The following is a 25,143-nucleotide window of genomic DNA, read 5'->3' as shown; positions in this document are numbered from 1 at the left end:
GACATTTGTGTTAAACTGTCATAACTAAAGTTATGGCCAAAAATGTGTTTTGAGAAGTCACAGTGACCTCAAGGTAAGAATAAGATAGAAGAAGAATGGTTAACAAACAAGCATGAAAGGAATGAACTCAAACGTTCATGTTACAAGAAAAAATAAGTTTGTATGTGTCTGTATAAACACATAGTTCACTGGTGATTCAGAACAGCCAGAACAGTGTGTAGTTATTTGTCCTATGATGGTATGATGATAAATTCCAAATAAGCTTTCCTCAGATTATTATCCAGCGTTATTTTATTTTTTTAAACAGGGAGCGAAGGGAGGAAGTAACACATGTAAAATCAAAAGTCCCAAACTCACTATTGTATGCAACATGTTTTGGTGTCATCAAAATAACTGATATGTCACAGAGTGCTGTCCAATTCTTCTTTATACCATTTTGAGCTCTTGCAGCCTCTCACACTCGATCTCTTACTGTACCAGGTGACGTCAATTAAGTCTACGAGGCTTCAGGGTTCAGGCCTTAGGGGAGACATTGGGATCGGGCCATAAGGCCTCCGGCCCTGGCTGTTGCTGGTGCAGAGGTATAATCATTGACTTACAGTCTTAGACTTCACACTGTCTCTCCGCACTGTTTTACTCCCTCTTGTGGTAAGGCAACTACGACCTCTAGCTTTCAAAAAGTGTCAGTGACAGCATACTGAATGAAACAGCAGTTTTAGGTTTAGTGTTATGGATTGGTTTGCAGGATGTCCGTCCCCCCAAGGAGGAAAAGGACTGCATAAGCGTGACCCTGACCACACTCCTGACATGTAAACTGATCCAGTTTGAACGATCGAGGGAAAGGCAAAATTAATTGAATTTTTTCTCTGGTTTAGTATTCTACACTTTTGTACTAAATTAAACAAAACTAAATGTTCTAACTAAATGTTAGTGATAGTAGCTGTACATTTCCCCCACACTATGTTATCTTAAAACACACTTTCACCATTGCTGTCTCTTTGGTCCAGTAGTGCAAGTTAAGTTGAGTTTGGTTGAGTACTGTAACATTTGTTATCCCAATACAAGCACTGACACCCCCGCCCCCCACCCCCCCACCGCCTTTTTTTAAAAATAATAATAAATATAAATAATAAATAACAAATAAAAAACATCTCCAAATGTTTGTCTTAAAACTGAAATATTTATTATTGTGTTAAAATAAAAACAGTCTCACCCCTGCAAGACAGGCCTGCGCGCTCACAGTGCGCGTTCCCGTCGGAGAGACAGGTGGGAGTGGTTTGCAGTTGAATATAGCGTGACAGCTCCTCGCCCACCTGGCATTACTTACTCACTTGCACCACTTTGACGGCCGCTGTGAGAGGCTTCAGGAAACCCAAATCCAACTGCAAGTTGTTTTTCTTCTAAAGGACGCTCTAGCAAGAAGCTGCAATGGTAAGTATCATTGTCGTTCGGATTATAAAGAAACTTCCACTCTAAAAGTTCCATTTTGGTTTATCTTCCATCTACTTTGTGCTTTTTATCATGTGCGTCAGTAAATAGACAATATTTGAATGTACTTGATGAATGTACCAGATTAAAGAGAGTGCTCCCTCTGTGCACTCCCACTGCAGCAGCCCTACTGTGTCAGAAATAGATGTTTCACTCGGTGACTGGCAGTAAAGCTGAGCTAGCTGTTGGCCTGGGTGAGCAGGTGGCAATGACTAGTCCACATTTTCAGCACATCAGCAGAGGGAAGATAGAGGATACAAACTGTGATTTCTCTTGTATTTATTGCCAATGCTTCAATACTTTTCAGATTAGATGAAATAGCACTGTCAGATTCTCAAAAATGGCATGTTAGAATATTTACAATAACTTATCATAGGTCGGCCTATACTAAGTAGTGAGGTATATAGGCCTATATACTGTATGAGTTGGTGCGGAATTTGGGTGTGTCTCATAGTAAATCTATCAACAAGTCAGTTCAGATTCAGACAAGGCAAGTATTTGTGCAGAGCAAGGAATATTTTTTTCCCTCCTATTTCAAACAGCCATGGAGTGGTTGACTATATTTGCAGATGTATACCATGGCTTGGAAGCAAAAGTGCTTGTTATTCATAGTAAAAGGGACGAATGACTATATTACTGGTGATATTCTATTTAGATAACTTTCTGTCATAAACCATAGTAAGTCTGATGTTTCAGTATCAGGAACTGAACCAGCACCACCCCAACCCCCCCCCCCCCCCACACACACACACACACACACACACACACACCCTTTGTGTTGTGTTTGCACAGTGTAGTATAAACACAGCTTGTTAGCGTTGTCAGTACTGCTTATAAAAAACAAATGGTATCATTGTGTACTGAGTGCACTACTACTGTATACCCGCCTTGATCAAATAATCCTGATCCATAATATTTGGTTTTTATATTGTTAGTGTTGAAGTGGGCAGTGACCCTAGTATATGCATGAAAGGAAAGGGTAAAATATAAAAATAGACAAAGGGTCATAAGTGAGTTCTCATGGCTGTCCCACTTTTTTTTTTTTCTTCTCCTTAAATAATTGGCATCGTTGTGCTTATACAGTCGGTCTAGTACAATGGGGCACAAGTCAAGTTTAACTTCAGCATAGGTAACCTGTTACTAAATTTAAAAGAGAATCTTACCCTGGGAGCATGAATGCATTCTGCAAATATCAGAATAGCCAGTCACTTACTGTATATTATGTGCAAATGTGGATCCAGTCTTATATTGTCTGACCTATAGCTGCCTGTTGAACAAGACTCCAGACTGGAGCAGCACCGCAGGAAAGACCAATATGTATTCAAAATCAAAAATGTTCATCTTTGACCCATGTGAAATTGTGTGGCATTCTGGACATTACTTTGTTTACAATGTTTATAATTTGTTTAAGGACACTAGAGGAAAGGGGATTTATTGAGCAGACAGAAAACACATTGGGTGCTTGAAAGTGTTAATTTTATGTTAATCTCATGGTAAGATTTGATGTGCTTTCAAGGAGAGGTTGGTTTTGGTCTGAGGTGGCAACAGGAGCAAGGTCAAAGTATCATCATGACAGTTGTCTGCTTGGGCCCATGAATATCCACAAAAAGAAAAAAAATTATGCCAATTCATTAGGTACAAAGCTGGCACTCTTGTCTGTGGGTGGCAGATTTTTTGGCTGATGGTGGTGCTACAGAAATGCTGAGAGTCTCTTAAAACCAGTGAGTCATCCTCAAGGACACGCATCTAAGTCTAGACCAACACACAGTGGCTTCATAAAGTATTCAGACCCTTTCACCTTTTGCACCCGTGTTGTAGATTTTAAATTTTAAATGGATAAAAATGCCATTTTTGCCTATCAATCGACACGCTTTAATGGAGCCCTGAATACGACAGTTCATACACAGGAAGAATGGGATAAACTGCCCAAATCCAAGTGTGGAGACTCATAGAAAACTTACCCAAGAAGACTAAAAGCTCTGAATACTGGTTGTAAATGAGAGGTTTCAGTTTTGATTTTTAATAAATTTGCAAAGAAAATCAAAAAACATGTTTTCACTTAGTCATTATGGGTTATTAAGTGTAGATTAATGGGCAAAAATAGCAGATTTATCCATTTACAACTAAATCTTTGACACAAAAAGTGAAAGGGTCTGAATACTTTCTGAAGCCACTGTATTATAATGAACTAAATATGTGGTAGTTCGGGTCAGGACAAGATTCCATTCAATTATTATCTATCCCCACCTTGTCATTTTAGTACATTATGTCTATCGTCCTGTCTAGAGGCAGAATGTACTGTGGTGATGGGCTATTTAGGGATCTCTGTTCGCTGACCTGAAAAAGCTTTTAACAAATTGATTGTTCTTTTTCTCTACCTCGTTCACTTTTCCTCTCTCTTGCTCTGTCTCTGCCTGGATCAAGTGTTGTTATGTCTCCTCATAGTTTTTGTCACAAACAAAACAGGAATCTCAAGTCTATGTGTTGGAGCCTCAGACATGCCCACGTTGTCATGAATTGCAGACACACCCTGACAGGTTTGAGAGAGAGCAAAAGTTTGACAGTTTGAAAGTAGTTTTTGAGTTTAGCCCTGCATTCACCGTGGCGATTTAAAAAAAAACAAAAAAAAAACAATATCTCAGCATTGAAGTAACAAACTTGTTTTGACAGAAACTATCTGAAGCCTGTGCATTCATCATCTTGGGCTTTAACAATGAAGAAATGATTTGCACATTGCAGAGGACTTTCAGCAGAGTGCCAGTCAGTGTTTACTGCTGGGTGTCAGGTTAGCATGTGGAACCTAAAATAGCAGCTGACTGAGCTCTGCTAACCTGGAAACCTAGTCCAGTCTGGTTGGGAGGCGGAGTGCGGCGGGGGTCACCTTTGCTTTGGATAACTTCTGGCTATGAAATGTTGAATACATCTGAAAATCCTTGTTAATCAGTGTGAATTTAGTGAGGTTTAACAGACATTAAACTGATGATGTTCTTTAAACCTTTTCCCTTCACTGACACCCCCCCCCCATCCCTCACACCCCCCAGCGCCTTCCCTCATCTATCTGATCACTGAGAAGGGGAAAGTTGGGGCGAGGGTTAAAAATAGCAGCCTGACATGAACCAAGGTGGAAATCTACCGAATGTGAAAAGTTGTCACTGTTCATTGAAGTGGGATAAAATGATAGGGGGGTTGTTTAACCACGCTTGTTCTTTTAAATTCCTGATCCAAACAAAGATATTTTAGTCTTGATCCTAAAGGTGATATTTTGATAATTGATTAACATTTTAGAAATAAAATATTCCACTGGAAATTTGTGAGAAATTTTTAAATTTTGATTCATGATTGATTTAAAATGGATAAAGTCTTTTGACGGATAGTATGATTCTGGGAAATCATTTGAAACTTTTAGAGGGACTACTGTGATACTAGCATTATAGAGAATCTGACTTGAGGAGCTGGTTTGGGCAAAGCCTCCAGTCTTTGTATTTAGGTCAACTTCATAACCTAAATGTTAAATGCTCAGTTGTTCTCTGAACTCGACCTCCATTTTAGTTCATGAGATTTGCTCATAGACGTCACATGAGAACCAGGGACAGCTGCAGCAAAGCTGTTTTGCTTGTTCTTTCAACTTCGGCCTTCATTCTCCTTTAAATGTGTGTGCTTCCACCTAGTGGCAGAGTTCCTAAATTATTCATTTGGATTCTAGCAACTGTGGCTTTGTGTGTGTAAAATTAGATTATATCATATAATATGTTTGTTTGTGAACATCTTGCCATTCATGACAGTCTGTGGTCATAACAGTTTACAGCTCCCTTAACTTACTGGAAAAGAATGACAAACAATTGCTCATAGTATGCAATCCTTTCCCTTCCATGGATAGCCACTTTCTCTTCCTTCTTCTGTTCCTTAATCATCCTCTCTTCTTCTTCTCTTCCAGCGTGAATGCATCTCTGTCCACGTAGGCCAGGCTGGCGTCCAGATGGGGAACACCTGCTGGGAGCTCTACTGTCTGGAGCACGGCATCCAGCCGGACGGCCAGATGCCGAGCCACAAGCCGATAGGAGGTCACGACGACTCCTTCACCACCTTCTTCAGTGAGACTGGGGCTGGGAAGTACGTCCCCAGAGCGATCTTTGTTGACCTGGAGCCCACTGTCATTGGTCAGTAGTATTGTGGAATGGAGCTTGTTTTATCAGGAATTAGTGATTGCATGTATCGTAGTATCACCATTGCAATATGTCGCTTTTAAGTGAAAATGGAGAGAAAATCATCAAAGCCTCCTCTAAAGAGGAAGTTGTCATCTTACCTATTTCAGAAATTAAGTGTTTGAAGTCAGCGTATTTTAAAACCATTAACAGTATTTATCAACATAAGGTTAACTTTACTGACTGAAGTAATTGAAATATACATCTTCCAAAAGTTTCCTTTTCATATCTTTTACCAAGCAACACAAGCAGGTCTGCATGGTGTACTGTCTTAGTGGCCTGGTCAAATGCTGTCTCCACTAATAGCACTTCATATCTCAGATGTGTAAGTTTTTCCAACTCTTGCTTTTGTCTTCAATTTTCCAGATGAGGTGCGCACAGGAACGTACCGCCAGCTCTTTCACCCTGAGCAGCTGATCTCAGGAAAGGAAGACGCAGCCAACAACTATGCTCGTGGACACTACACCATTGGCAAGGAGATCATTGACTCTGTCCTGGACAGAATCCGCAAGCTGGTAAGGCACTCTAAGGGTAGCCATCTTGTTTTAATTCACATTTACACATTTTTTCCCCTTTCCATACATTTAATCCCCAATTTCCCTGGATCTGTGCACTGAAAACTTGTATACTTGTTCAGCCAAGCATGGATCAGCCTGTCAAATCTAACAGTCAGACCTGTGCACAAACTTGAACTCGAGCACCAGTTTATATTCAATGTCTTAAGTGTCAATGTCGCAAGTACAGCTGCCAAGAATGGGTTTGTCTACAGCCTACGTTAAACCAAATGTAGCTCTCTAATAAAATATGCTATTATTGTACAAGACACTAGGGTTGTCATAGGTAAATATTGGAAGAACTTAAACATGTATAGAAATCATATAACGCTTTCTCAGTATTTTTTTTTTTAATGCAAGTGTTTGCAATCATTTCTTTTTGTATCTGTAGGCTGATCAGTGCACGGGCCTCCAAGGCTTCCTGGTCTTCCACTCCTTTGGTGGAGGCACTGGCTCTGGTTTCACCTCCCTGCTGATGGAGAGACTCTCCGTCGACTTTGGCAAAAAGTCTAAGCTTGAGTTTGCCATCTACCCAGCTCCCCAGGTTTCCACAGCTGTAGTGGAGCCTTACAACTCCATCCTCACCACCCACACCACCCTGGAGCATTCTGACTGTGCCTTCATGGTGGACAATGAGGCCATCTACGACATCTGCCGCAGAAACCTCGATATTGAACGCCCATCCTACACCAACTTAAATCGCCTGATCAGCCAGATTGTGTCTTCAATCACAGCCTCGCTTCGTTTTGACGGAGCCCTGAATGTTGACCTGACAGAGTTCCAGACCAACTTGGTGCCCTACCCTCGTATCCACTTCCCTCTGGCCACCTATGCCCCAGTCATCTCTGCTGAGAAAGCCTACCATGAGCAGCTGTCAGTTGCTGATATCACCAATGCTTGCTTTGAGCCAGCCAATCAAATGGTGAAGTGTGATCCTCGTCATGGTAAATACATGGCCTGCTGTCTGCTGTATCGTGGTGACGTGGTGCCCAAAGATGTGAACGTAGCCATCGCAGCCATCAAGACCAAGCGCACCATCCAGTTTGTGGACTGGTGCCCCACAGGCTTCAAGGTCGGCATCAACTATCAGCCTCCAACTGTGGTTCCTGGTGGAGACCTGGCCAAGGTGCAGAGGGCCGTGTGCATGCTGAGCAACACCACAGCCATCGCTGAGGCCTGGGCCCGTCTCGACCACAAGTTTGACCTCATGTATGCCAAGAGGGCCTTTGTCCACTGGTATGTTGGGGAGGGCATGGAAGAGGGAGAGTTCTCAGAGGCCAGAGAAGACATGGCTGCCCTGGAGAAGGATTATGAAGAGGTGGGGATCGACTCATTTGAAGAGGATGAAGAAGGAGAGGAATATTAGGCAGGCTTAACTGTAATTTGCCAATGATATTCAGGGACAAAATTAGTCAGTTATTTATTAAGTAGAAAAAATAGAACATTCTGCATGTTGGTTTGAAATTCAGAAATATTTGATTTTATTTGCCTTTTTTTTTAATGTAAAAATTTACCTTCAACCTAAAGGTCTGAAGTTATTTCTTTGTTGTGCCATGAAAATTCTTACTTTTGACAGCTTTTGTGTCAATTTCTACCCATTTAATTTGTTTTATCAAAACAATAAAACATTGTGCAATAATTTAATTTTCATGTTTGAAAATAGTTTTGTTGCTCAATAAATCTTGCCTGCAAATTTGCTGCTTTCTGTTTATTTTTTGACTGGAGCATTAAAAAGAAACCCGTTTCCATGAAGCATGAAACATTTGTAGATATCCAGTCTCACTGTTTTGTACTACATACAGGTAAAATGTCAAGCTAGTGTCAATCCCTCACCAAACTGTTGGAATGTTTAATGTCTGCAGTTTTATAGTTCAGCCACTAGAGTACAGTCAAATCCTGGTCTGAAAAATTATTTGAAGCTGCATATGAAATGGTGAAGATCAAAGCTGATTTCTCTTTCTCTCTCTCTCTCTCTCTCTCTCTCTCTCTCTCTCTTTTATTTGGCACATTAACAGACAAGAAATAGCAAAGGTTTTGCTTTCTAAGTATAAAGATATATGTATAATGCTATAATACTTGTGCTTCACATGAACTCTTGTGGTGAAATCACTTTCACTGTATGCTGGGAAGACCAGACCCCTGTAGTCATAAACATTATTGGGAAAATGACTGCTTTTTCACCTTTGGATAACTTCAGAACAGCTCTTTTAACTTAAGTCCATTTTCAGCTAAGATTAATAATAAGTATCCATGGTAATTCCTACATTTGCCTGCGATAAATTATTTGTAAAATACAAGGTTTGTATCAGGATATCTGTATTTACCTCAGTATGAAAATGCAAGGTAGTTGAAGTGGAAAAAGGTAGAAATGGGATAAATGCCTTTAAAGATCAGAAGAGTGAAATTAATGTTGGCATACTGGATTAATGTCCAGGGACAATGTGATAAACATCCTGCCAAAAGTGTGTTAAGAGGCCGCTGGCAACATAGACAAATATCACATTTTGGGTGGACAGCTGATGCAAAGGCAGAAGGCCCAAGGTTATACCCATCACAGTGCAGCCCCACAGTTTTGATCTCTTCCATTCCTCTGTGGTTATTCTTCTTAACAAATGTTGACCTCAACATATAGCAGGAACTGACCTCCAATATCATATATAATCCATAATTATAGTGATAAGTATTTTTCATACTTAACACAGATGGCTCCAAAGATCCTGATACATGGTGTGCAGGTGTAGCAGTGTCCCAGTGAGTGAGTCATTTATTAGGATAGGGGCAACAGACCATTACACCAAAGAGCTATTGGCATTATTATTGGCCCTGCAGTGGATGTTGGAGGAGGACATAAATAACATCATCATTGCATCTGATAGTATACTTTAAAAACATACAATCTGGAAGATCATCATTTAGGACAGATAATATCAATGACATATTCCTCAAAGTGGAGTGGATATTCTGGCCAAACAAACTCAGAATTCAACAAGTCCAATTCAGCAAAGCTGAAGCCAAGACATTCATCAGGACATATTGTATGCACAGCCAGTATGGCAGGAGTATTGGGATGAGAATGAAACTAGAAGACATGAATACAAATACATGTCGGTGCTGGGAAAATGGATGGCAATGAAAATGTTGGGAGGAAAATATCACCCATGTGAGAATAGGTCATACAGGAATAATAAGGAAGAAGAAGAAGAAGAAGGAGGAGGAGGAGGAGTAGAAGAAGAAGAAGAAGAAGAAGAAGAAGAAGAAGAAGAAGAAGAAGAAGAAGAAGAAGAAAAAAAAAAAAAAGAAAAAGCAGCCGCAGCAGCAGCAGCAGAACAACAACAACAACAACAACAACAACAACAACAACAACGCTATGGCAGCGCTCTCTATTGCAGGTTGTTGAGCGTTCGACAGGTGGCAGACATCAACTGGACGACGACACAGTGGTGGTGTAACATCCAACAGTAGAGCCACCTGAAGTCTCTCAACGTTGAAAATGGCAACGCGTTGGGGAATATGCAGTGCAGGAAGAATTAGTCACGACTTCTCGGTTGCCTTACGGACCCTGACTCCTGAGGATCATGAGGTAACTTGTCTTATGTTTTTTTTTTCAGTTAATATACTAAATACATAACACACATATCGATTATCAAAACAAACGACCGTAACTACGTATAGGACATAGACAGGTCAATAACTTACACCTTTAATTAGAACTCAAGCGCTAAGGAAATACCTAGGCATCTAGATTGATGATAAATGTACTTTTAAAACTCACATGGACAACTTGACTCACAAATGAAGGATGCAACTTGGCTTTCTGTATAGGAGCGTGTCCCGTCTCCCAGTGAGTAGTAGGAAAAGTATTGTGGAGGTGACGTTTCTCTTTGCACTAGATTATAGAGATGAAAATGTGTATCGTTGCTATTAATATATCTCTTTTATTTTTTTTTCTGTACTCAGGTCTCACCTGTAGGCTATATGTGATCTTGATCTCAATGTGACTTCCTGATTAAATAAAGTATTAAAATAATAATTTTGCCACACCCTCATTTCCATTTCATTGAGGTGCCCTTGAGCAAAGCTCCCACCTACATCAGATTGTGGTTGTACTGGAAGCTATATGTAAATGTATGTAACTGTTTTTGGGCAAGGCCACAATGAGTGAGGTGATGTCTGCCCTAATAAGTAACTTCTGTCTCCAGATGACAGAGAGTTCAGCCCTTAACTACTGCACACCTCCAAACATATCTCTGCATGACAGTACTTTCCATACGAGGTGGAGAAAATGTGTGATCAGTGCTCGTCACATTCACTTCCCACAAGTGCAATTAAACCTTGTTGTTTTGGACACCACACCCATTATACCTTTGTTAGCATTACTAAGCTGGGAGAATACAGAAATGTGTCCGTACATCCTGAAATGTGTGAGGTAATGAGTGAAATTATCTTTCACTGTTTACTGTTTTATTCATTTCTTCAATAATGGTTTTATCTGTGTTTCATTAATTTAAAGAGTTCTGCTCATATTTTCATTGATATTTAAATTTTGTAATACAAATCATTGTACATAGATGTTACATTAACAAAACTGTTTTTTCTTTCTCAGATAGTGGCTGTTGCAGCCAGGAACCTGCAGCATGCTGAAGAATTTGCCAAAAAGCACAACATCCCTCGATCATATGGAAGTTATGATGACTTGGCAAAAGATCCAGACATTGGTGGGTTCTTCAGTCAACATGTAGCGTAATGTTTCGGTCTAAAGTGAATTAACAATTTCTACTTAGCTGAAGTGTCTATCGGCCAGTCACTGAATCTCTACCTGCTCCAGGAATGTTTATATTTAGCGGACTCTGAATTGCAGACTTGGATATAAGTAAAATACTAAATAATGTTTCTAAACACTAGTCTCTCTGTTCCTCTCTCTCTAGATGTGATATATGTTGGCACCATCCACCCTTACCACCTTAGTACTGGCAAGCTCTTCATAAAGTCTAAAAAGCATGTGTTGATTGAGAAGCCCCTAGCCATGAATTCAAGGGAGGTGCAGGAACTCATCACTGCAGCTCGAGACAACACTGTCTTTCTAATGGAGGTAATATTTAGCATAGAAATATATCCCTTTTCCACCAAAATCACATTTATCATTTACCATTTACCTCTCCAATCCATCCCATGTCTTTCTCCCAGGCAGTTTGGACACGTTTTTTTCCCGCATCCCTGGAGATGAGAAGACTGCTGCACCAAGGAGAGGTAGGTGATGTTCAGATGGTGAGGGCTGAACTGGGGCATCGGTACTCTCATGTCCCCCGCGTGACTGAGAGGAAGCTAGGAGGGGGTGCAGTGTTGACCCTGGGCGTCTACTGTCTGCAGTTAATCTTCATGGTCTTTAATGGCGAGAGGCCTGAGTCCATCCAAGCCACAGGGCAATTCATAGACACAGGTGATGTCAATTTCTTAAAATGATCACTATAGCAAATAAATACTCATACTTTAATAAAATATCTACTATTTAAAAGCCCTGATACCTATTCTTACATAGAGTCTAGTGGTATTTTATCAAGAAAACTCAAAGACACTTAAGTTTCCAATGAATTCAAATCTCTCTCTACATTGTCCAGGCGTTGATGGGACTACAGTTTTGGTCCTGAAGTTTGCAGGGAACAGACTTGCCATCTGCACTTTTTCCATCACCATGATGCTGACCTCCGATGTGGTTATCATTGGGACCAAAGGCACCATTAAGGTAACAAGAAACACAGCATGCAATAGGAAAGGTAGAAATATCTCTGCACAGAAATACTTAATTGATCAAATATCACAGGTATGTTAATATGTTAATGTACAACACTTCATGCGAGGCGAGTTATACCTCACTGATTTCCACATAAGGTACCCCAACCTATGTGGTGTCCTACAACGTTGGAGGTGAATGGGAAGGAGATGCAATTTCCCCTGCCAGAGCCTGGCATGCCATTAAACAACATTAACAGTACAGGTCTACGATATGAGGCTGAGGAGGTTCGCCACTGTCTGCTCAAAGGTACAAGATGCACTATAGCATTAAATTAGAACAGCTGCAGCATTTACAATTGATCCACATTGATCACAAATATATTATTTAACATTTTAACATTTTCACTCCTTTTTTACAGTATATCCAAGTGTGAATGTAATATGTAAGATTTAAATAGCTTCTCCTGACTAATAAACAATTCAGTGACAAAATTTTCAGTGTGAAAAGATATAATTGGCTTCTTTGTTAGTATTGTGCTAATAATATAAGATAAGAGGGAAAAAGGGCATTCATTGGCTGGAGGTGTAAACAATACCTTGCACACACATGTGACTGTATCCTGAAATTGTCTCTTGCTTATCATCAGTTGTGATTTGTGGTTCGGCTGTAGGACTAAAGGAGAGTCCAGAGATGCCATGGTCTCACTCCAGCCTAATAGCAGAAGTTGTAGATGAGGCCAGAAGACAACTGGGGGTGACATATGACCAGGACAACATCCAGTGATGTGTGAGCAAAATGATGGAATGTGCCCTAGTGAAATCAGACCACATTTTTTGGTGTGTGTGTGTGTGCGTGTGGGTTTGTTTTACCAAAAACTGGGAGCCCACTATATTTGTGAGCTTCTTGGGGACCAAAATTCTAGACCCAACAAGTTTAAAGGGCTGTTTGAGGGTTAAGACTTGGTTTAAAGGTTAGGGTTATTAAGGGTTGGACATTTAGTTGTGATGGTTAAGGTTAGGGTAAGCGGGTAAGTTGTGTGTGTCTGTGTGTTTGTGTGTAATAACATTAACAGTGGTTGTTGGAGTCAAATATAATGGCTAGTGGGGTAGGCTTAGTGTGTTTGAGACCCATAGATGAGGCAGGAATCCAAGGTTCAAGAATGCAAAAGAATGCATTGCTGTTTAATTTCATTTTCATCTCTTTGGAGGTTTCTTTTTAATGTGTGTGGTTTATGTTCTACAAAGAGAGAAAAATTATTGACATGAATAAAATCTCAACACAAATGGTGTGCGATAAAGGTAAATCAAATATTAAATAATGAACCTCACTTACAGAACACACACAACATGGCTGACGTCAAAAAGAAACTTTCAACTAATGTTTTGATTTTTGTTCTTTCATTTTCAGGTATTTTGTACAAACTGTTGGTTAATGGTTAAATATTGAACCTCTTCAATAATTTTCATATATAACATTAAGAAATTGTAAAAAAAAAAAAAAAGAAAAGTTTTCAGTATTGGTTGCTCAGCAACAGTACAGACACCTTTCATCTTTCCAGAAGTGCGTGGCTCTCAGGAAATATAGTGCACAGAGTAGTGCACATGCGAGTGTGATACTCTAACAGTTGTGAGAGCATGTTGGACATTTTAGGTAAACCTTAACACTGTCTAAAACCCACTTTCAAATTTGTGAAACCATTATTCTATTTGTGAAAATGTAAAAAAGGGGATTTCACTGCACTTCACACCTAGACCTCATTGGACCAGGTACAGATCAAAAACCATTATATTTAGATTTGTAAAATGTGGAGTAGATTGCTGCAGAGAGGCTAAAGTTTCTTGAAAACACAGTTTCAGTTTTAAAGGTCAAAGGTCAAGGTCATTGTGACCTCACAAAACATGTTTTGGCCTCTTGAATGTGATATCTCAATACCGCCTTGAGAGAATTTCTTCAGATTTGGCACAAACATTTCCTTACACATTTCCTTACATGATGATGTAGATTTGAATTAAAGTCTTCTCCACTGTAAGTAATGGTAGGAAAATAGTGAATCCTTTTGTTTGTTGAATTTCTAAATCCACATCATTACTTTTGCTGCTTTGAAAATCAAAATCTGCACATTCCATCTCTGTTTCAGATGAAATTACTGTAATTAAATGACACCCCCCTCCTACACTGGATTAGTTTGCATGTCAGGAGTATGGTCATGGTCACGCCTGTGAAGTCCCTTTCCTCCTGGGTGGGATGCACATCCTGCAAACCAATCGGTAACACTAACCCTCAGACTGCTGTTGCACTGAGTATGCTGTCACTGACACTTTTCGAAAGCTAGAGGTCGTAGTTTTCTTACCACAAGTCACTGAGGGAGTACAGCATCAGAGACAGTGTAATGTCTCAGACTGGAGGTCACTGGCAACAGCCAGGGCTGGAGGCTTTATGACCCAATCCCAATGTCCCCCCTAAGGCCTGAACCCTGAAGCCTCACAGACTTAACTGACGTCACCTGGTAGAGTAAGAGATCGAATGTGAGAGGCTGCAAGAGCTAAAAATGGTATAAAGAGGAATCGGACAGGACTCTGTGACATATCAGTTATTTTGACGACACCAAAACAAGTTGCATACAATTCTGGCTTTGGGACTTTTGATATTACATTTGTTACTTCCTCCCTTTTAGTAATGTTGATCTGATAAAAGCATATTTGGAATTTGTCATCATACCATCATAGGACAAATAACTACACACGGTTCTGGCTCTGAATCATCAGTGAACTATGTGCTTATACTTACTGTGGGTTAGAAAAGTGGACTTCCGTTTAGTGTTCTTTAAGGTCCCAAAATATCTGCTTGAGAGGCCTCATGTACTTGTTGATTTTACGGCCCTAAGCCCTTATGGACTTACCAAGAACGAGCCTCAAAGTCCATGAGTCCGTGAGGATGGACAGTAGGATTTTTGTCCGTCCATCCTGCGATATCTCAGTAGGCTAATGCCTTGAGAGAATTTCTTCAAATTTGGAACAAGCATTTACTAGGAATCGAGGATGAACTGATTAGATTTTGGTGCTCTGAGGTCACAGTGAATTCACAAAACATGTTTTAGGATAAAACAATAGGATAAAATGATGAAGAGATGACATTTTATATCTGAATGGTCAAATGTCAACATCACTGTGACATCATAATGTTGTGCAAAAATACTTCAAGCCATTATTCAATGCTATAACTCAGGAAGAGGAGATTGTGAACATATTTCCTGCAACTTGGCTGGGTGGCAGAGGCATACAACTGCGAGGCGGCATTTTTTATTGTCTGGTATAGACATCACTTTTGTTGCCTGGAAAATCAAATCATACCTTGATTTGCCACAAGTAGATTAAGGGTAATACTTTAATTTGTGTCCCCCCTATTCAGTGTTTATGTAGCAGTATATGAAGATTTAATAAATGGTAAACACTATAATGTAGTTAACAACTTAAATGTCCTTATATCTGCTCCACTACATTATAGTGTGTTATAAATCATTTATTACATCTTTACTGTTTATAAATACTAAATAGAGGGACTTCAAATCATAAATTGTCAAAATAACAATACTTACAACAATATAGCACAGATGGAAGAGCCATGATGGCCTTATATGACCTGTTCTGAGGAGATATGGTAGCATACTATAACAGCAATACAGCTATTACTCGAATTTTATTCATTGTACAATGTAGGACATTCATTTCACTCAGCTGAATAGGTCAACAGTTGCACGTGAATTGACAATGTACATTTTAGTGCACTGATGGATAAAATAAGATGAGTTTAAGATTTATTCTATAATAAAAAAATAATATAATAAAAAATATTAGTGCCTCATCCTATAGAGACATGTGGAATGTCAATTTTTTGTGTTATTGAAATTGTAATAGAAACCTCTTCCACTTAATGCTGTGCTTTTTGTTCTTTCATTTTCAGGTAATTTGTACATATCTCATAGAGTCTCATGTGTCTCAAGTGAAAAGGGAAAAGATCTGCTGGGTTGTTATTTTTACAATTTTCATTTAATTCACTTATTAAGAAATATCTTTAAATATTTAACTCCATCAACAATTTTCGTATTTGACATTAATGTAAATTCACTAATTATAATGAAGAAATAAAAAAAAGAAAAGAAAAAAAGTTAATTGTTGGTTGCCCGGCAACAGTACAGACGCTTCTCACCCTTCCGGAAGTGCGTGGCTCTGAGGAAATATGGCGCATAGAGCAGTGCACATACCAGTGATATTCATTGTTTCAACCTATTCCTTTACCGCATTCTGTTTGTATATTTTCGTTTCTTTTGCACCATTTGAAACAGTAAACGCTGACAATGTGTTCAGTGCAAGCCACACAACTACTGTACCCGTTGCTGCCGCCAGGGATTTACGGTGAGTTTACACACTCTCACGTTGCTGTTAGCTAGTTATGCTAACGTAAAATTAGTAACAGTAATTCATTTTTTTCAACTGTAACGGTATGTTTCATTTTTACAGTAACTACAGTTACAGTCTTGTCGTTTTAAGGCTGTATTTCTGTCCCATTTTCCAAACGTGAACGCTTGTGTTAAACCCTGCAATCTTGATGAGACTGAAAGGTGTACCTGACTCCATTCTAAAAGTTGGCCATTTAATGAATTCCTCCGTGTAGGAACCACACACCCTTTGCAGATTTATAAACAAACATAATTTTCAAAACACTATTGTGTTGAAGTGAAGTTCGGCGGATAAATGGTTCATCAATAGGCACTACATAGAATTACAGTCTCCCCTTTACTGCACAGATGTAGCGTTAACGTTGTTGCTAACTGCAATAAACTTAGAATCGCAGCGAGCAGGGCTGATTATGTTCTGATGCTGATTTATTCGATCAAATCTAATATGGTATTAACGGAGAAATCATGTTGAACAGATGAACAGCATTCCTGTGTGAAATGATAAAGGAATTGGCCGTTAGTTTGGGAATGTGATTTATACATGTGTCACATAATGTAAGTACTGAATAAGATTTAGACGTTTGTTGACATAAGGTGAGTGTGTAAGGTGAGTTACTTACTGATTGTTTTACCCGTGCATTGGGCATGTATATCGTATCAAGAATTTGCACTGCATTGCAGCAACATTGTTCCTACCTTGCTTTTGTTATACAAATAATATTTGACATTTTACATTGGATCAAAAGATGCTTTTCTGCTGAATGTGGCAGATTTGCTGTATTATGAAGACTATCCTTCACACTAGCTCATTTACCAAAGAGCTTGCTGCTGTTGCCTTTTTCCATCTAGGACTTATTTGAACTCCAAGATCTTTTGTCCTCTCTTGGCATCACAGGTATTTGTTGTATGACGTGAACCCCCCGGAGGGTTTCAACCTGCGGAGAGATGTGTATATCCGCATGGCCTCCCTGGTGAAGACTTTGAGGAAGGAAGGGGATGACTGGGTATTGGTGCTTCCTCCATGGGGTCGTCTCTACCACTGGCAGAGCCCCAACATCCACCAGATCCGCATCCCCTGGGGAGAGTTCTTTAGCCTCACCAGCCTGCAGGCCAATGTGCCTGTCATTGAGTATGAGGAATTCATTGCTGGTAAGCTTTTTGTTTTGGTGACCCACGCTAGGGTTGCATTTACTGAAAGATTTATATGTGAACCCATTGAAACCTTATTATCTACATATGGTTTATAAATAAGCTGAACATATTTTAGTGTTTTTATACCTTAATACATACCAGTGGTTACATTTCACAATGCACAGACACCACTTTTTAATCAGCTGTTAAAACAGTGCTCCTTCACAGTCTAGGTTTATTGGGTTTGTTAAAGCCAATCAATCAGTCAGTGTGTTTTATTCTTCTCTTTATTATTCCTCTCTATTCCTCTTTAGAGAATGGAGGCCCATTCATAGACCAGGTTCTAGTACTGCAAAACTACGCTGAGGGATGGACTGATGGAAAATGGGAAGAAAAGGTTGATGAACGGTCATGCATTGAGAAGTTGATGTACTCCAAAGATAAACAGGGCTACTACAGGTAAATCAATATAATGCACAAAACCCACACCATTACTTTAAAACACAAAGTATAAACAGTTAAGCCAAGGGTGTCGATGTCAGTGTGGTGGATGCACACACAAATTGTTTAAGTTTTTGAAACCATAGACGGTTTTCATCCTGTTTCATATTAGTCTGTTTTGATAATCTTCAAACCTAGTTGCCATGGAGCTGTTGTTTTTTAAACTTGGTGGTTCTCCTTTTCTGTCATGACTTCTTTTGGAAACAAACACAAAAAAGCTGTTTATTGTTTTCACATGAGACAGATTCATTACACTTTGGTGCCAAAGAAATTGAATTGTAACTGCAGTAGAATAACTGAATAGACCTTCTTCAGACAGTGATTGAACACATTCGTAGTTATTCTGTATTAATTACATCTACATCTTCCTTCCTGTTCGCACATCTCTCTCCTCTCCATCCATCATCAACTGTCTCATTTATCTTGTCTGTCTGTGTTTTTCCAAGGGGCTGGTTTTGGGGCTATGAGGAAACAAGAGCTCGAAATGTGAGCTGTATATCAGCCCAAGGTCACGCCTCTATCATGGCCCCAGTTCTTCAGAAAAACATCACAGTGACGTGAGTCTACAGAGCAACATGTTTACATAAAATGCAGACTAATCACATACATGCACTGGGTCTTGACAACAAGCAACTAGCAGTTGCAGATTTGTGGCAGATATATCAATATTATTATTTTTGAATTATGTGGTTGTATTCAGATATTGATTTGACCCAGTACTCAATTCTTGAAATGGTTTACCAGACTTTTACAGTTGATCATAAAGATAAAATTTCAGACACTATGCATATGCAATCACTCAAAATTAGTGGACTCACAAATCTGGATTGTTTGATAGTAATTATGAAATATCCTGCCAGTATATTGTGCCGTAATTTTCTATCAAAACTCTGAATACTATGTTTGCGCATCTTTTTGAAAATTGAGTATGTTTTAATAAATTCAGTTTTGCTGTGTCCCTGAGATGCTAAAGGTAGCAAGAGATCTCAAAATGTTTTTATGTACATCTACAGTTAATTTTACCAATGTTATGAAAGTGAGTGTCATGAAGTTACTATCCAGACATAAAATGGATTATATGTGTCCAAAATAATCAGTCTCTAGTTAAAGCAGCCTAAGCATTAAGTATAAAATCCTCTATAAAACAGCTATGTCTTTGATCTCGCTGTTTATGAAAAGCTGAAAGATGATCTGACTTCATTGTTATTTAAGTGTGGTATAGCTTACTTTGTTCTCTCAGATCTCTGTGACATTGACAGGAAGAAACCTGTGTGTGTGTGTGTGTGTGTTTGTGTCTGTGTGTCTGTGTCTGTGTCTGTGTCTGTGTCTGTGTGTCTGTGTGTCTGTGTGTCTGTGTGTGTGTGTGCACTGCTGCTATTTTTCAGATCAGTAATGCTTGACCGAGCTGAGACACTCCTTCATGATCACTATGCTGGGAAGGATTACTGGGATGTAAGTCAAGTAATTGGCTATTGTCATACCTGTGTTAGAAATACTGGTGTCAGGTGCTGTGTGACACTCCTGATGCAGTGTTAACCTGTTACATTGCTGTGTCCTCACATAAAATAACGTACATGTGGAAGTGGATTTTTGTACTTTTAAGCCAAGGGTTTAAGGAACACCATCTTGTCTTTAAACTGATGTAGGGATCTCTACAATTGTCTGTGTTTCACTCAGACCCGCCGCAGCATGGTCTTTGCCAAGCACCTGCGACTCATAGGAGATGACTTCAGAGCAAAGTACCTGAATTCTACAGATGACAGAGACCACACCATTTACAGTGAGGATTGGACTCGCATGAAAGTGAGCCAGTGTGTCTGACTATGGTGTGATTATGTGGTTGTGCTGATGCTTCCATTTACTATGTGTTTACCATATACTGTAGGTGCTCTACTATTAGCTATAACTGCATTAGCATCATAAATTGAATTCTGGCTTTTATTTGACAATTTGCATTTTTTAAGATGATCACTTCAATCAGTCATTAAAATCCTTTCACATCAAATATGTATATTAGTATAACTATTAGTATAACCATTGTGGTTTACAGCATCTTAGCATTACATCTTCACAAACCCCCCACAATCATTACAAAGTATTGTAAGAGCATTTCCATAAAACTCTTTTTGAGTTTGTGTCTGCATTTGTTGAATTTTTTTTTCCAATTTCAGTGATTGACATTGTGATCACTAAACAACTATTCATTTCAGCAATTTGATTATCAAGTCTCAAGTGTTAATTTTCAAGGAATAATTGAACAGTGTTTTGCCTTTTCTCTGTTTCTTCAGGCCAAGCTGGGCTCAGCTAAAGGTGGTCCATATCTGGGGGTCCACCTGCGCAGAAAGGACTTTATCTGGGGTCACAGAGAGGATGTACCCAGCCTTAAGGGGGCAGTCAAAAAAATTCGCAGCTTGACGAAGAAGCACAAACTTGACAAAGTGTTTATTGCAACAGATGCAGATGAGGAAGGTAACTAGTCTTTTTTGTTTAATAGGAAAAAAATACATTGTGGTCTCAAACCATTTCAAATGGAGTTGACACAATAAGATAAAAATCTGTATTATAATGATATTAATAATGACAATGATAATGACCTAGTATTAGTAATCATTTTAGTAAGTAGTAGTAACATATCCAAAACTCATAGTCACTATAAATGCTTTCATAATCCTTTGTTATGCAATCTTGTAGAATTGAAGGAGCTGAAAAAGCTGCTGCCAGACATGGTGCGGTTTGAACCATCAACAGAGGACCTGGAGCTCTTTAAAGATGGAGGAGTGGCCATCATTGACCAGTGGATATGTGCTCATGCAAGGTAAATTAGTTTTCATGGTTTTGTTTCATGCATTCATTACATGATGGTTAGTATAGCAGTTTATTAGTCAGCTAATTGGTATGAGACAAATTGACACATTTTTATAAGCTCATGACTTTTTTTTAATTACAAATTCTTATATTTTTAAGAATATATACAAGAAAAAATGACGCCACATAAGTATGAAGTCACATTCAGACATCATGGGCACAGTACATCATACACACTGCTTAAATACATTTTTGATTAAAGGTGCCCTGTGGAGTTTTCTGGTGAACAGCAGGTCAAAGTAATTTGTCTGGTACTTTAGTTTACGACCAAATACCTGCATGACTATTGATATTCCCAACAGCTTCACAAGCTGCATAGCTGTAGACTCTTCTAGCATTATCATATTGGAGTTTATTAATTATAATAATAATGTATGATATAATGAAATATGTAATCCATCCGAGAACCTGCCCATGGAATATTTCGACTTGAAAAACTAGTTAGGATGACAGTGCATGTTACTGTCACTGTGTTATGTGCTCATGTAATTTTCCAGGGCAGTGTACTATTTTTATACACCTATTAATTATTTTATTTCTATTTTCAGAGTGTTCATAGGAACATCTGTGTCCACCTTCTCTTTCCGGATCCATGAAGAGAGGGAGATCCTGGGTTTTGACCCCAAAACTACGTACAGTCGTTTCTGTGGAGACACTGAGAAAGAATGCGAACAGCCCACACACTGGAAAATTGTTTATTGATGTGACCTCTGACTTACCTGACACACACAAGTGCCAAAAAGCAGTGTTAAAAGTGACATTTATTTGTATGGAATATAATAGGAAGATACTATAGCTGTTTTGTGGTGTATTTTTTATGGTTTCAGAGTTGTGCAATCAGGTCTGCAATGACCACTGTGACTGAACCTTAAGCTCAAAAGGCCATGACTAGCTGCCAAACATGAATTACTGTAATATTAAACCATGAAATCTTCATATATATTTTTTTGGTTCTATGTTGAATGTGGTTTCTTTCATGACACCTTGGTGTTTTAGATCATTTCTAATATTTGTTACTAATATTAGTACTGGTAGTAACTGGTGTCTTAAAATGACAGCAGCAGGCGCTGTTGTGTGGGAGTATTCTCTGTTTAACATTTCATGAGATAGAAATAAGGTTTAGTGCTGATGTTGATCATCTAAACTTTATTATATTTTGAAGAATATAGTGAATTAAACCACATACGTATGAAGTATCATGATTATAGTACATAGCACATTGCTTTAATACATTTTTCATTCAAGTGCACAGTCCATTGTTTGTTTGTGCATTACTGCCACTGTCTGTTCATCAGTGGCCAACCACTGATAAGTGGCTTAGCATTAAAACTGCCGGAGATGAATATGCCAGGCATATGCATCCTTTTGCCTTTGTACACGGTCCAAACAAAAAGCGAATCCAATGACAAAAACACTGCATCAAAGCACTTGTAGTGGTTAAAAACCCACAGAGCACCTTTACAATAGAAGACCACACCAAACTTAATGATCAGCTCAGGATTTGTTGAATAGAGGTGCATTTCCCATCTCCTATCACTGTATTTCAGTATTTGTGTGGAATAACTTTCCTCCCTTATTTCATATATTTGTACAGTGCCAGTATTAACATTTGTTTCATGGGATTGTGTAACAGTATTACAGATATTGAAAAAGAAGGAAAATATGACTGAAAAACATGTATTTAAAATTTAGTAATGCTTAATTCTTTCCATCTTTTCATTTCAAGCCACGGACTGTACCATTATAGTATTATTACCAATGATGCTTCTAGTGAAAGGTATTGACTTACACAAAGGAGCCACTGTGTCCTGCCAACACTAGTCAGCTATCACATCACACAACACACCCTTTTTTAATTCCTGATGAGGCACCTGTTTTGAAAAAAAAATGTCTGGTATGCGTGTGGTCACATGCCATTTTGTACAGTACCTGCGTGATTTAGATTTTGTGTCAAATAAAAACAATTTTAGGCAGAGTTTCAACATGGGATAAAACAGATGAGTGAAGGTTTGTTTGTGTTGTTTATGTTCTTGTAGGTGTGCTTACACCACCATCATCACATTTACACACTCTTAAATGCACATCTTAACCAGATTAAGTCATCAGATGAAATGTAAAAATTTTGTGAATAATATTATGTGATGGTTGTAAGATTAAATCTTGGTTGGGGTGAAATTGCATTTGAAAATACTGCTACATAGGAAGGATTTCAGAGCCATTTTGGACTCTGAGCCAATGAAAAGTGCTTCTCTGTCATGCTTACCAATACCAGACACTTTTTTTTTTTTCACACGTCATCAAGATGGAAAACGAGTTTGACTACCTTGAAGATTCTAAATGCTTCCTGTTTAACAAGTCATTAGTCTCAAATGTCACCTATGCCCTTCTGTGGCTCAACCCCAAGGCTTCCTACTGTTCATTTGATTTACAAACACAGTGTAAACACAGTACTTTACCTTCTTGGTAGATGTTCAAGCTCTAAGTGGAAAACACTGTCTCCGGCCTCCAGCACATCAAGCTTTAATAACATGATTTTTTTCAGTCTTATATGGTTGAAATCTTGAACATTTGCCTACTCTGAATTGCATTATTTTTCAGTCAGTAGCCTGTAACTTGGGTTTCATTTCTCAACATACTGTAGTCACATGTATGTGGCGTCTAGAGAGTTCATGGCATTGTTTTTCCTCTTCCCTTTGGAGCCCCCACACGATATCAATGTGACTTTTCCCTGTAGAGACCCCACATGATATCTATGTAACTTTTCCCAGTGGAGACCCACTCTTCACCAACAACACCTTACAAACTTGTGTAATTGAGTGTGTAATTTGGTGCTTGGTCTTACCTTATCACCTCTAAATCCACGTTCTCCCTTGTAGAACAGTAATGTAAAATGTTTTGTAACCTTGCAGCCTGTAGTCTTAATTGCAGATTTTATCCAAGTTATCCAAACATTGCCCTGAATAACAACTATAGCTTTTAAAAATGAATAAGGAGGACTCAGAGGCTTATCATTTCATGAAATTCCTAAAGACTACGAAAAACATCAAGGGTGACCTTCAGATAGTGGGTTATTATTTAAAAAATGGTTATTTGGATTTGATTAAAATAGTTTCATATATGTTAATAATTAGGCACTTCAAGGGCCCTCCAGCCACATTCAGTGCAGTTACATGTGCAGTCATGTGCTTCTCCTTTGTTCTGGTACACGCCCTTTCACAGATTTACCCTGTCACACACAGGTGGAGCTACCCACATAAGCAGGAGGCGAGGTTAGAGACAGGTGAAGGTTGTTGTTACATTCAGCCTTTGCAGTTACTGCGGCGTCACTGAAGGAGAGTTTTTCAGTTACTGTGTTTGAGTGTGAATTTCTTCTGTTTTACTCCCATAACCGACTGATGGAAAGGTCATCCTGCTAGGGGCCACCTAGCGACATGTCCTTCATAAGTCAGATAACAAATCATTTGACCATTTAAGAGGACAGACGCAGCCAGGTAGGTCTAGTGGTTTATTGCAACATTATTAATGTATTATTAGGAGGAAATGTGGTGGAGCTACTCAGAAAAAATTTCAATGAGTTTCATCACAAATTGAGTCATTCTTCTTTCATTCAGATATAACATAATGCATGTGCACAGATTAGTCAACTATAATGATTGTCAGTAACAGTTTGATTTAAAAAAATAAAATGCGATGTGAAACACCAGACTACTGTAAATGTAAAAACCCCTATACACAAAGTCCACTTAGAAGCTGTTCTGGGACTTTGGATTATTTCACACAATTGTCATCAGCAGAGAGAGTTTCCCAGTTGTCACAGAAGTGTAGATTTATTGTAGAGTTACATTCCTCTCAGCAGTTTAAGAACTTGTCCATGTTGGCTTAAAAAAAATGAACCTCAAATCTTAATTATATATATACTTTATGCAATTAAACCATGCTGATACATGGACCTGAAACAAATTCCACCTACATGTGTGTGGTCATTAAAAAAAAACTATTATTTGCATCAACTATTTGTCAGTGAACTGATTTTTTTTTATATAATGTGTCTTCACTCCAGCCTCCTCTACCGATGGCATTCTTCCAACAGCTGCGACTTCTTCTCTGGAAGAACGGGTTGCAAGTTATCAGACAGCCGGTGAGTGACTTTCAAATGCAGCTATATGGAGCTATTTTTTCTATTTTCATGTGAGCACGCTGATCTGTATTTAATAG

The 25,143-nt window shown here is 38.8% G+C and overlaps 4 protein-coding genes across 4 annotated transcripts in view; all 4 read left to right on the top strand.

The window, feature by feature from the left end:
• Positions 1-1,332: 1,332 nt before the first annotated feature.
• Positions 1,333-7,860, top strand: LOC111218500 (tubulin alpha chain-like). Its single transcript, XM_022740832.1, has 4 exons — positions 1,333-1,431; positions 5,423-5,645; positions 6,057-6,205; positions 6,636-7,860. Exons 1-4 carry the CDS (start codon positions 1,429-1,431, stop codon positions 7,608-7,610), a joined length of 1,350 nt encoding a protein of 449 aa, XP_022596553.1. The 5' UTR covers positions 1,333-1,428; the 3' UTR covers positions 7,611-7,860.
• A 1,693-nt stretch (positions 7,861-9,553) lies between these two features.
• On the top strand, positions 9,554-13,213 carry LOC111218641 (trans-1,2-dihydrobenzene-1,2-diol dehydrogenase-like). The gene is made up of 7 exons (XM_022741040.1): positions 9,554-9,824; positions 10,848-10,959; positions 11,170-11,333; positions 11,429-11,681; positions 11,860-11,984; positions 12,131-12,281; positions 12,646-13,213. Exons 1-7 carry the CDS (start codon positions 9,735-9,737, stop codon positions 12,756-12,758), a joined length of 1,008 nt encoding a protein of 335 aa, XP_022596761.1. The 5' UTR covers positions 9,554-9,734; the 3' UTR covers positions 12,759-13,213.
• Positions 13,214-16,205: 2,992 nt separating this feature from the next.
• On the top strand, positions 16,206-21,934 carry pofut2 (protein O-fucosyltransferase 2). The gene is made up of 9 exons (XM_022740802.1): positions 16,206-16,387; positions 17,327-17,580; positions 17,877-18,021; positions 18,510-18,620; positions 19,449-19,515; positions 19,741-19,866; positions 20,352-20,532; positions 20,755-20,878; positions 21,477-21,934. Exons 1-9 carry the CDS (start codon positions 16,212-16,214, stop codon positions 21,628-21,630), a joined length of 1,338 nt encoding a protein of 445 aa, XP_022596523.1. The 5' UTR covers positions 16,206-16,211; the 3' UTR covers positions 21,631-21,934.
• A 2,305-nt stretch (positions 21,935-24,239) lies between these two features.
• The window catches only part of abca12 (ATP binding cassette subfamily A member 12), a 70,849-nt gene continuing 69,945 nt past the window's right edge, over positions 24,240-25,143 (top strand). The window contains exons 1-2 of the mRNA XM_022741141.1: positions 24,240-24,419; positions 24,989-25,066. Of these exons, the coding sequence (XP_022596862.1) occupies positions 25,001-25,066 (66 nt within the window). The 5' untranslated portion in view covers positions 24,240-24,419; positions 24,989-25,000. The remainder of the gene's footprint in view (positions 24,420-24,988; positions 25,067-25,143) is intronic.

This window comes from Seriola dumerili, unplaced genomic scaffold, assembly GCF_002260705.1.
Source record: "Seriola dumerili isolate Sdu_G_001 unplaced genomic scaffold, Sdu_1.0 BDQW01000052.1, whole genome shotgun sequence".
NCBI lineage: Eukaryota > Metazoa > Chordata > Actinopteri > Carangiformes > Carangidae > Seriola > Seriola dumerili.
This window is presented reverse-complemented; position numbering and strand designations above follow the sequence as displayed.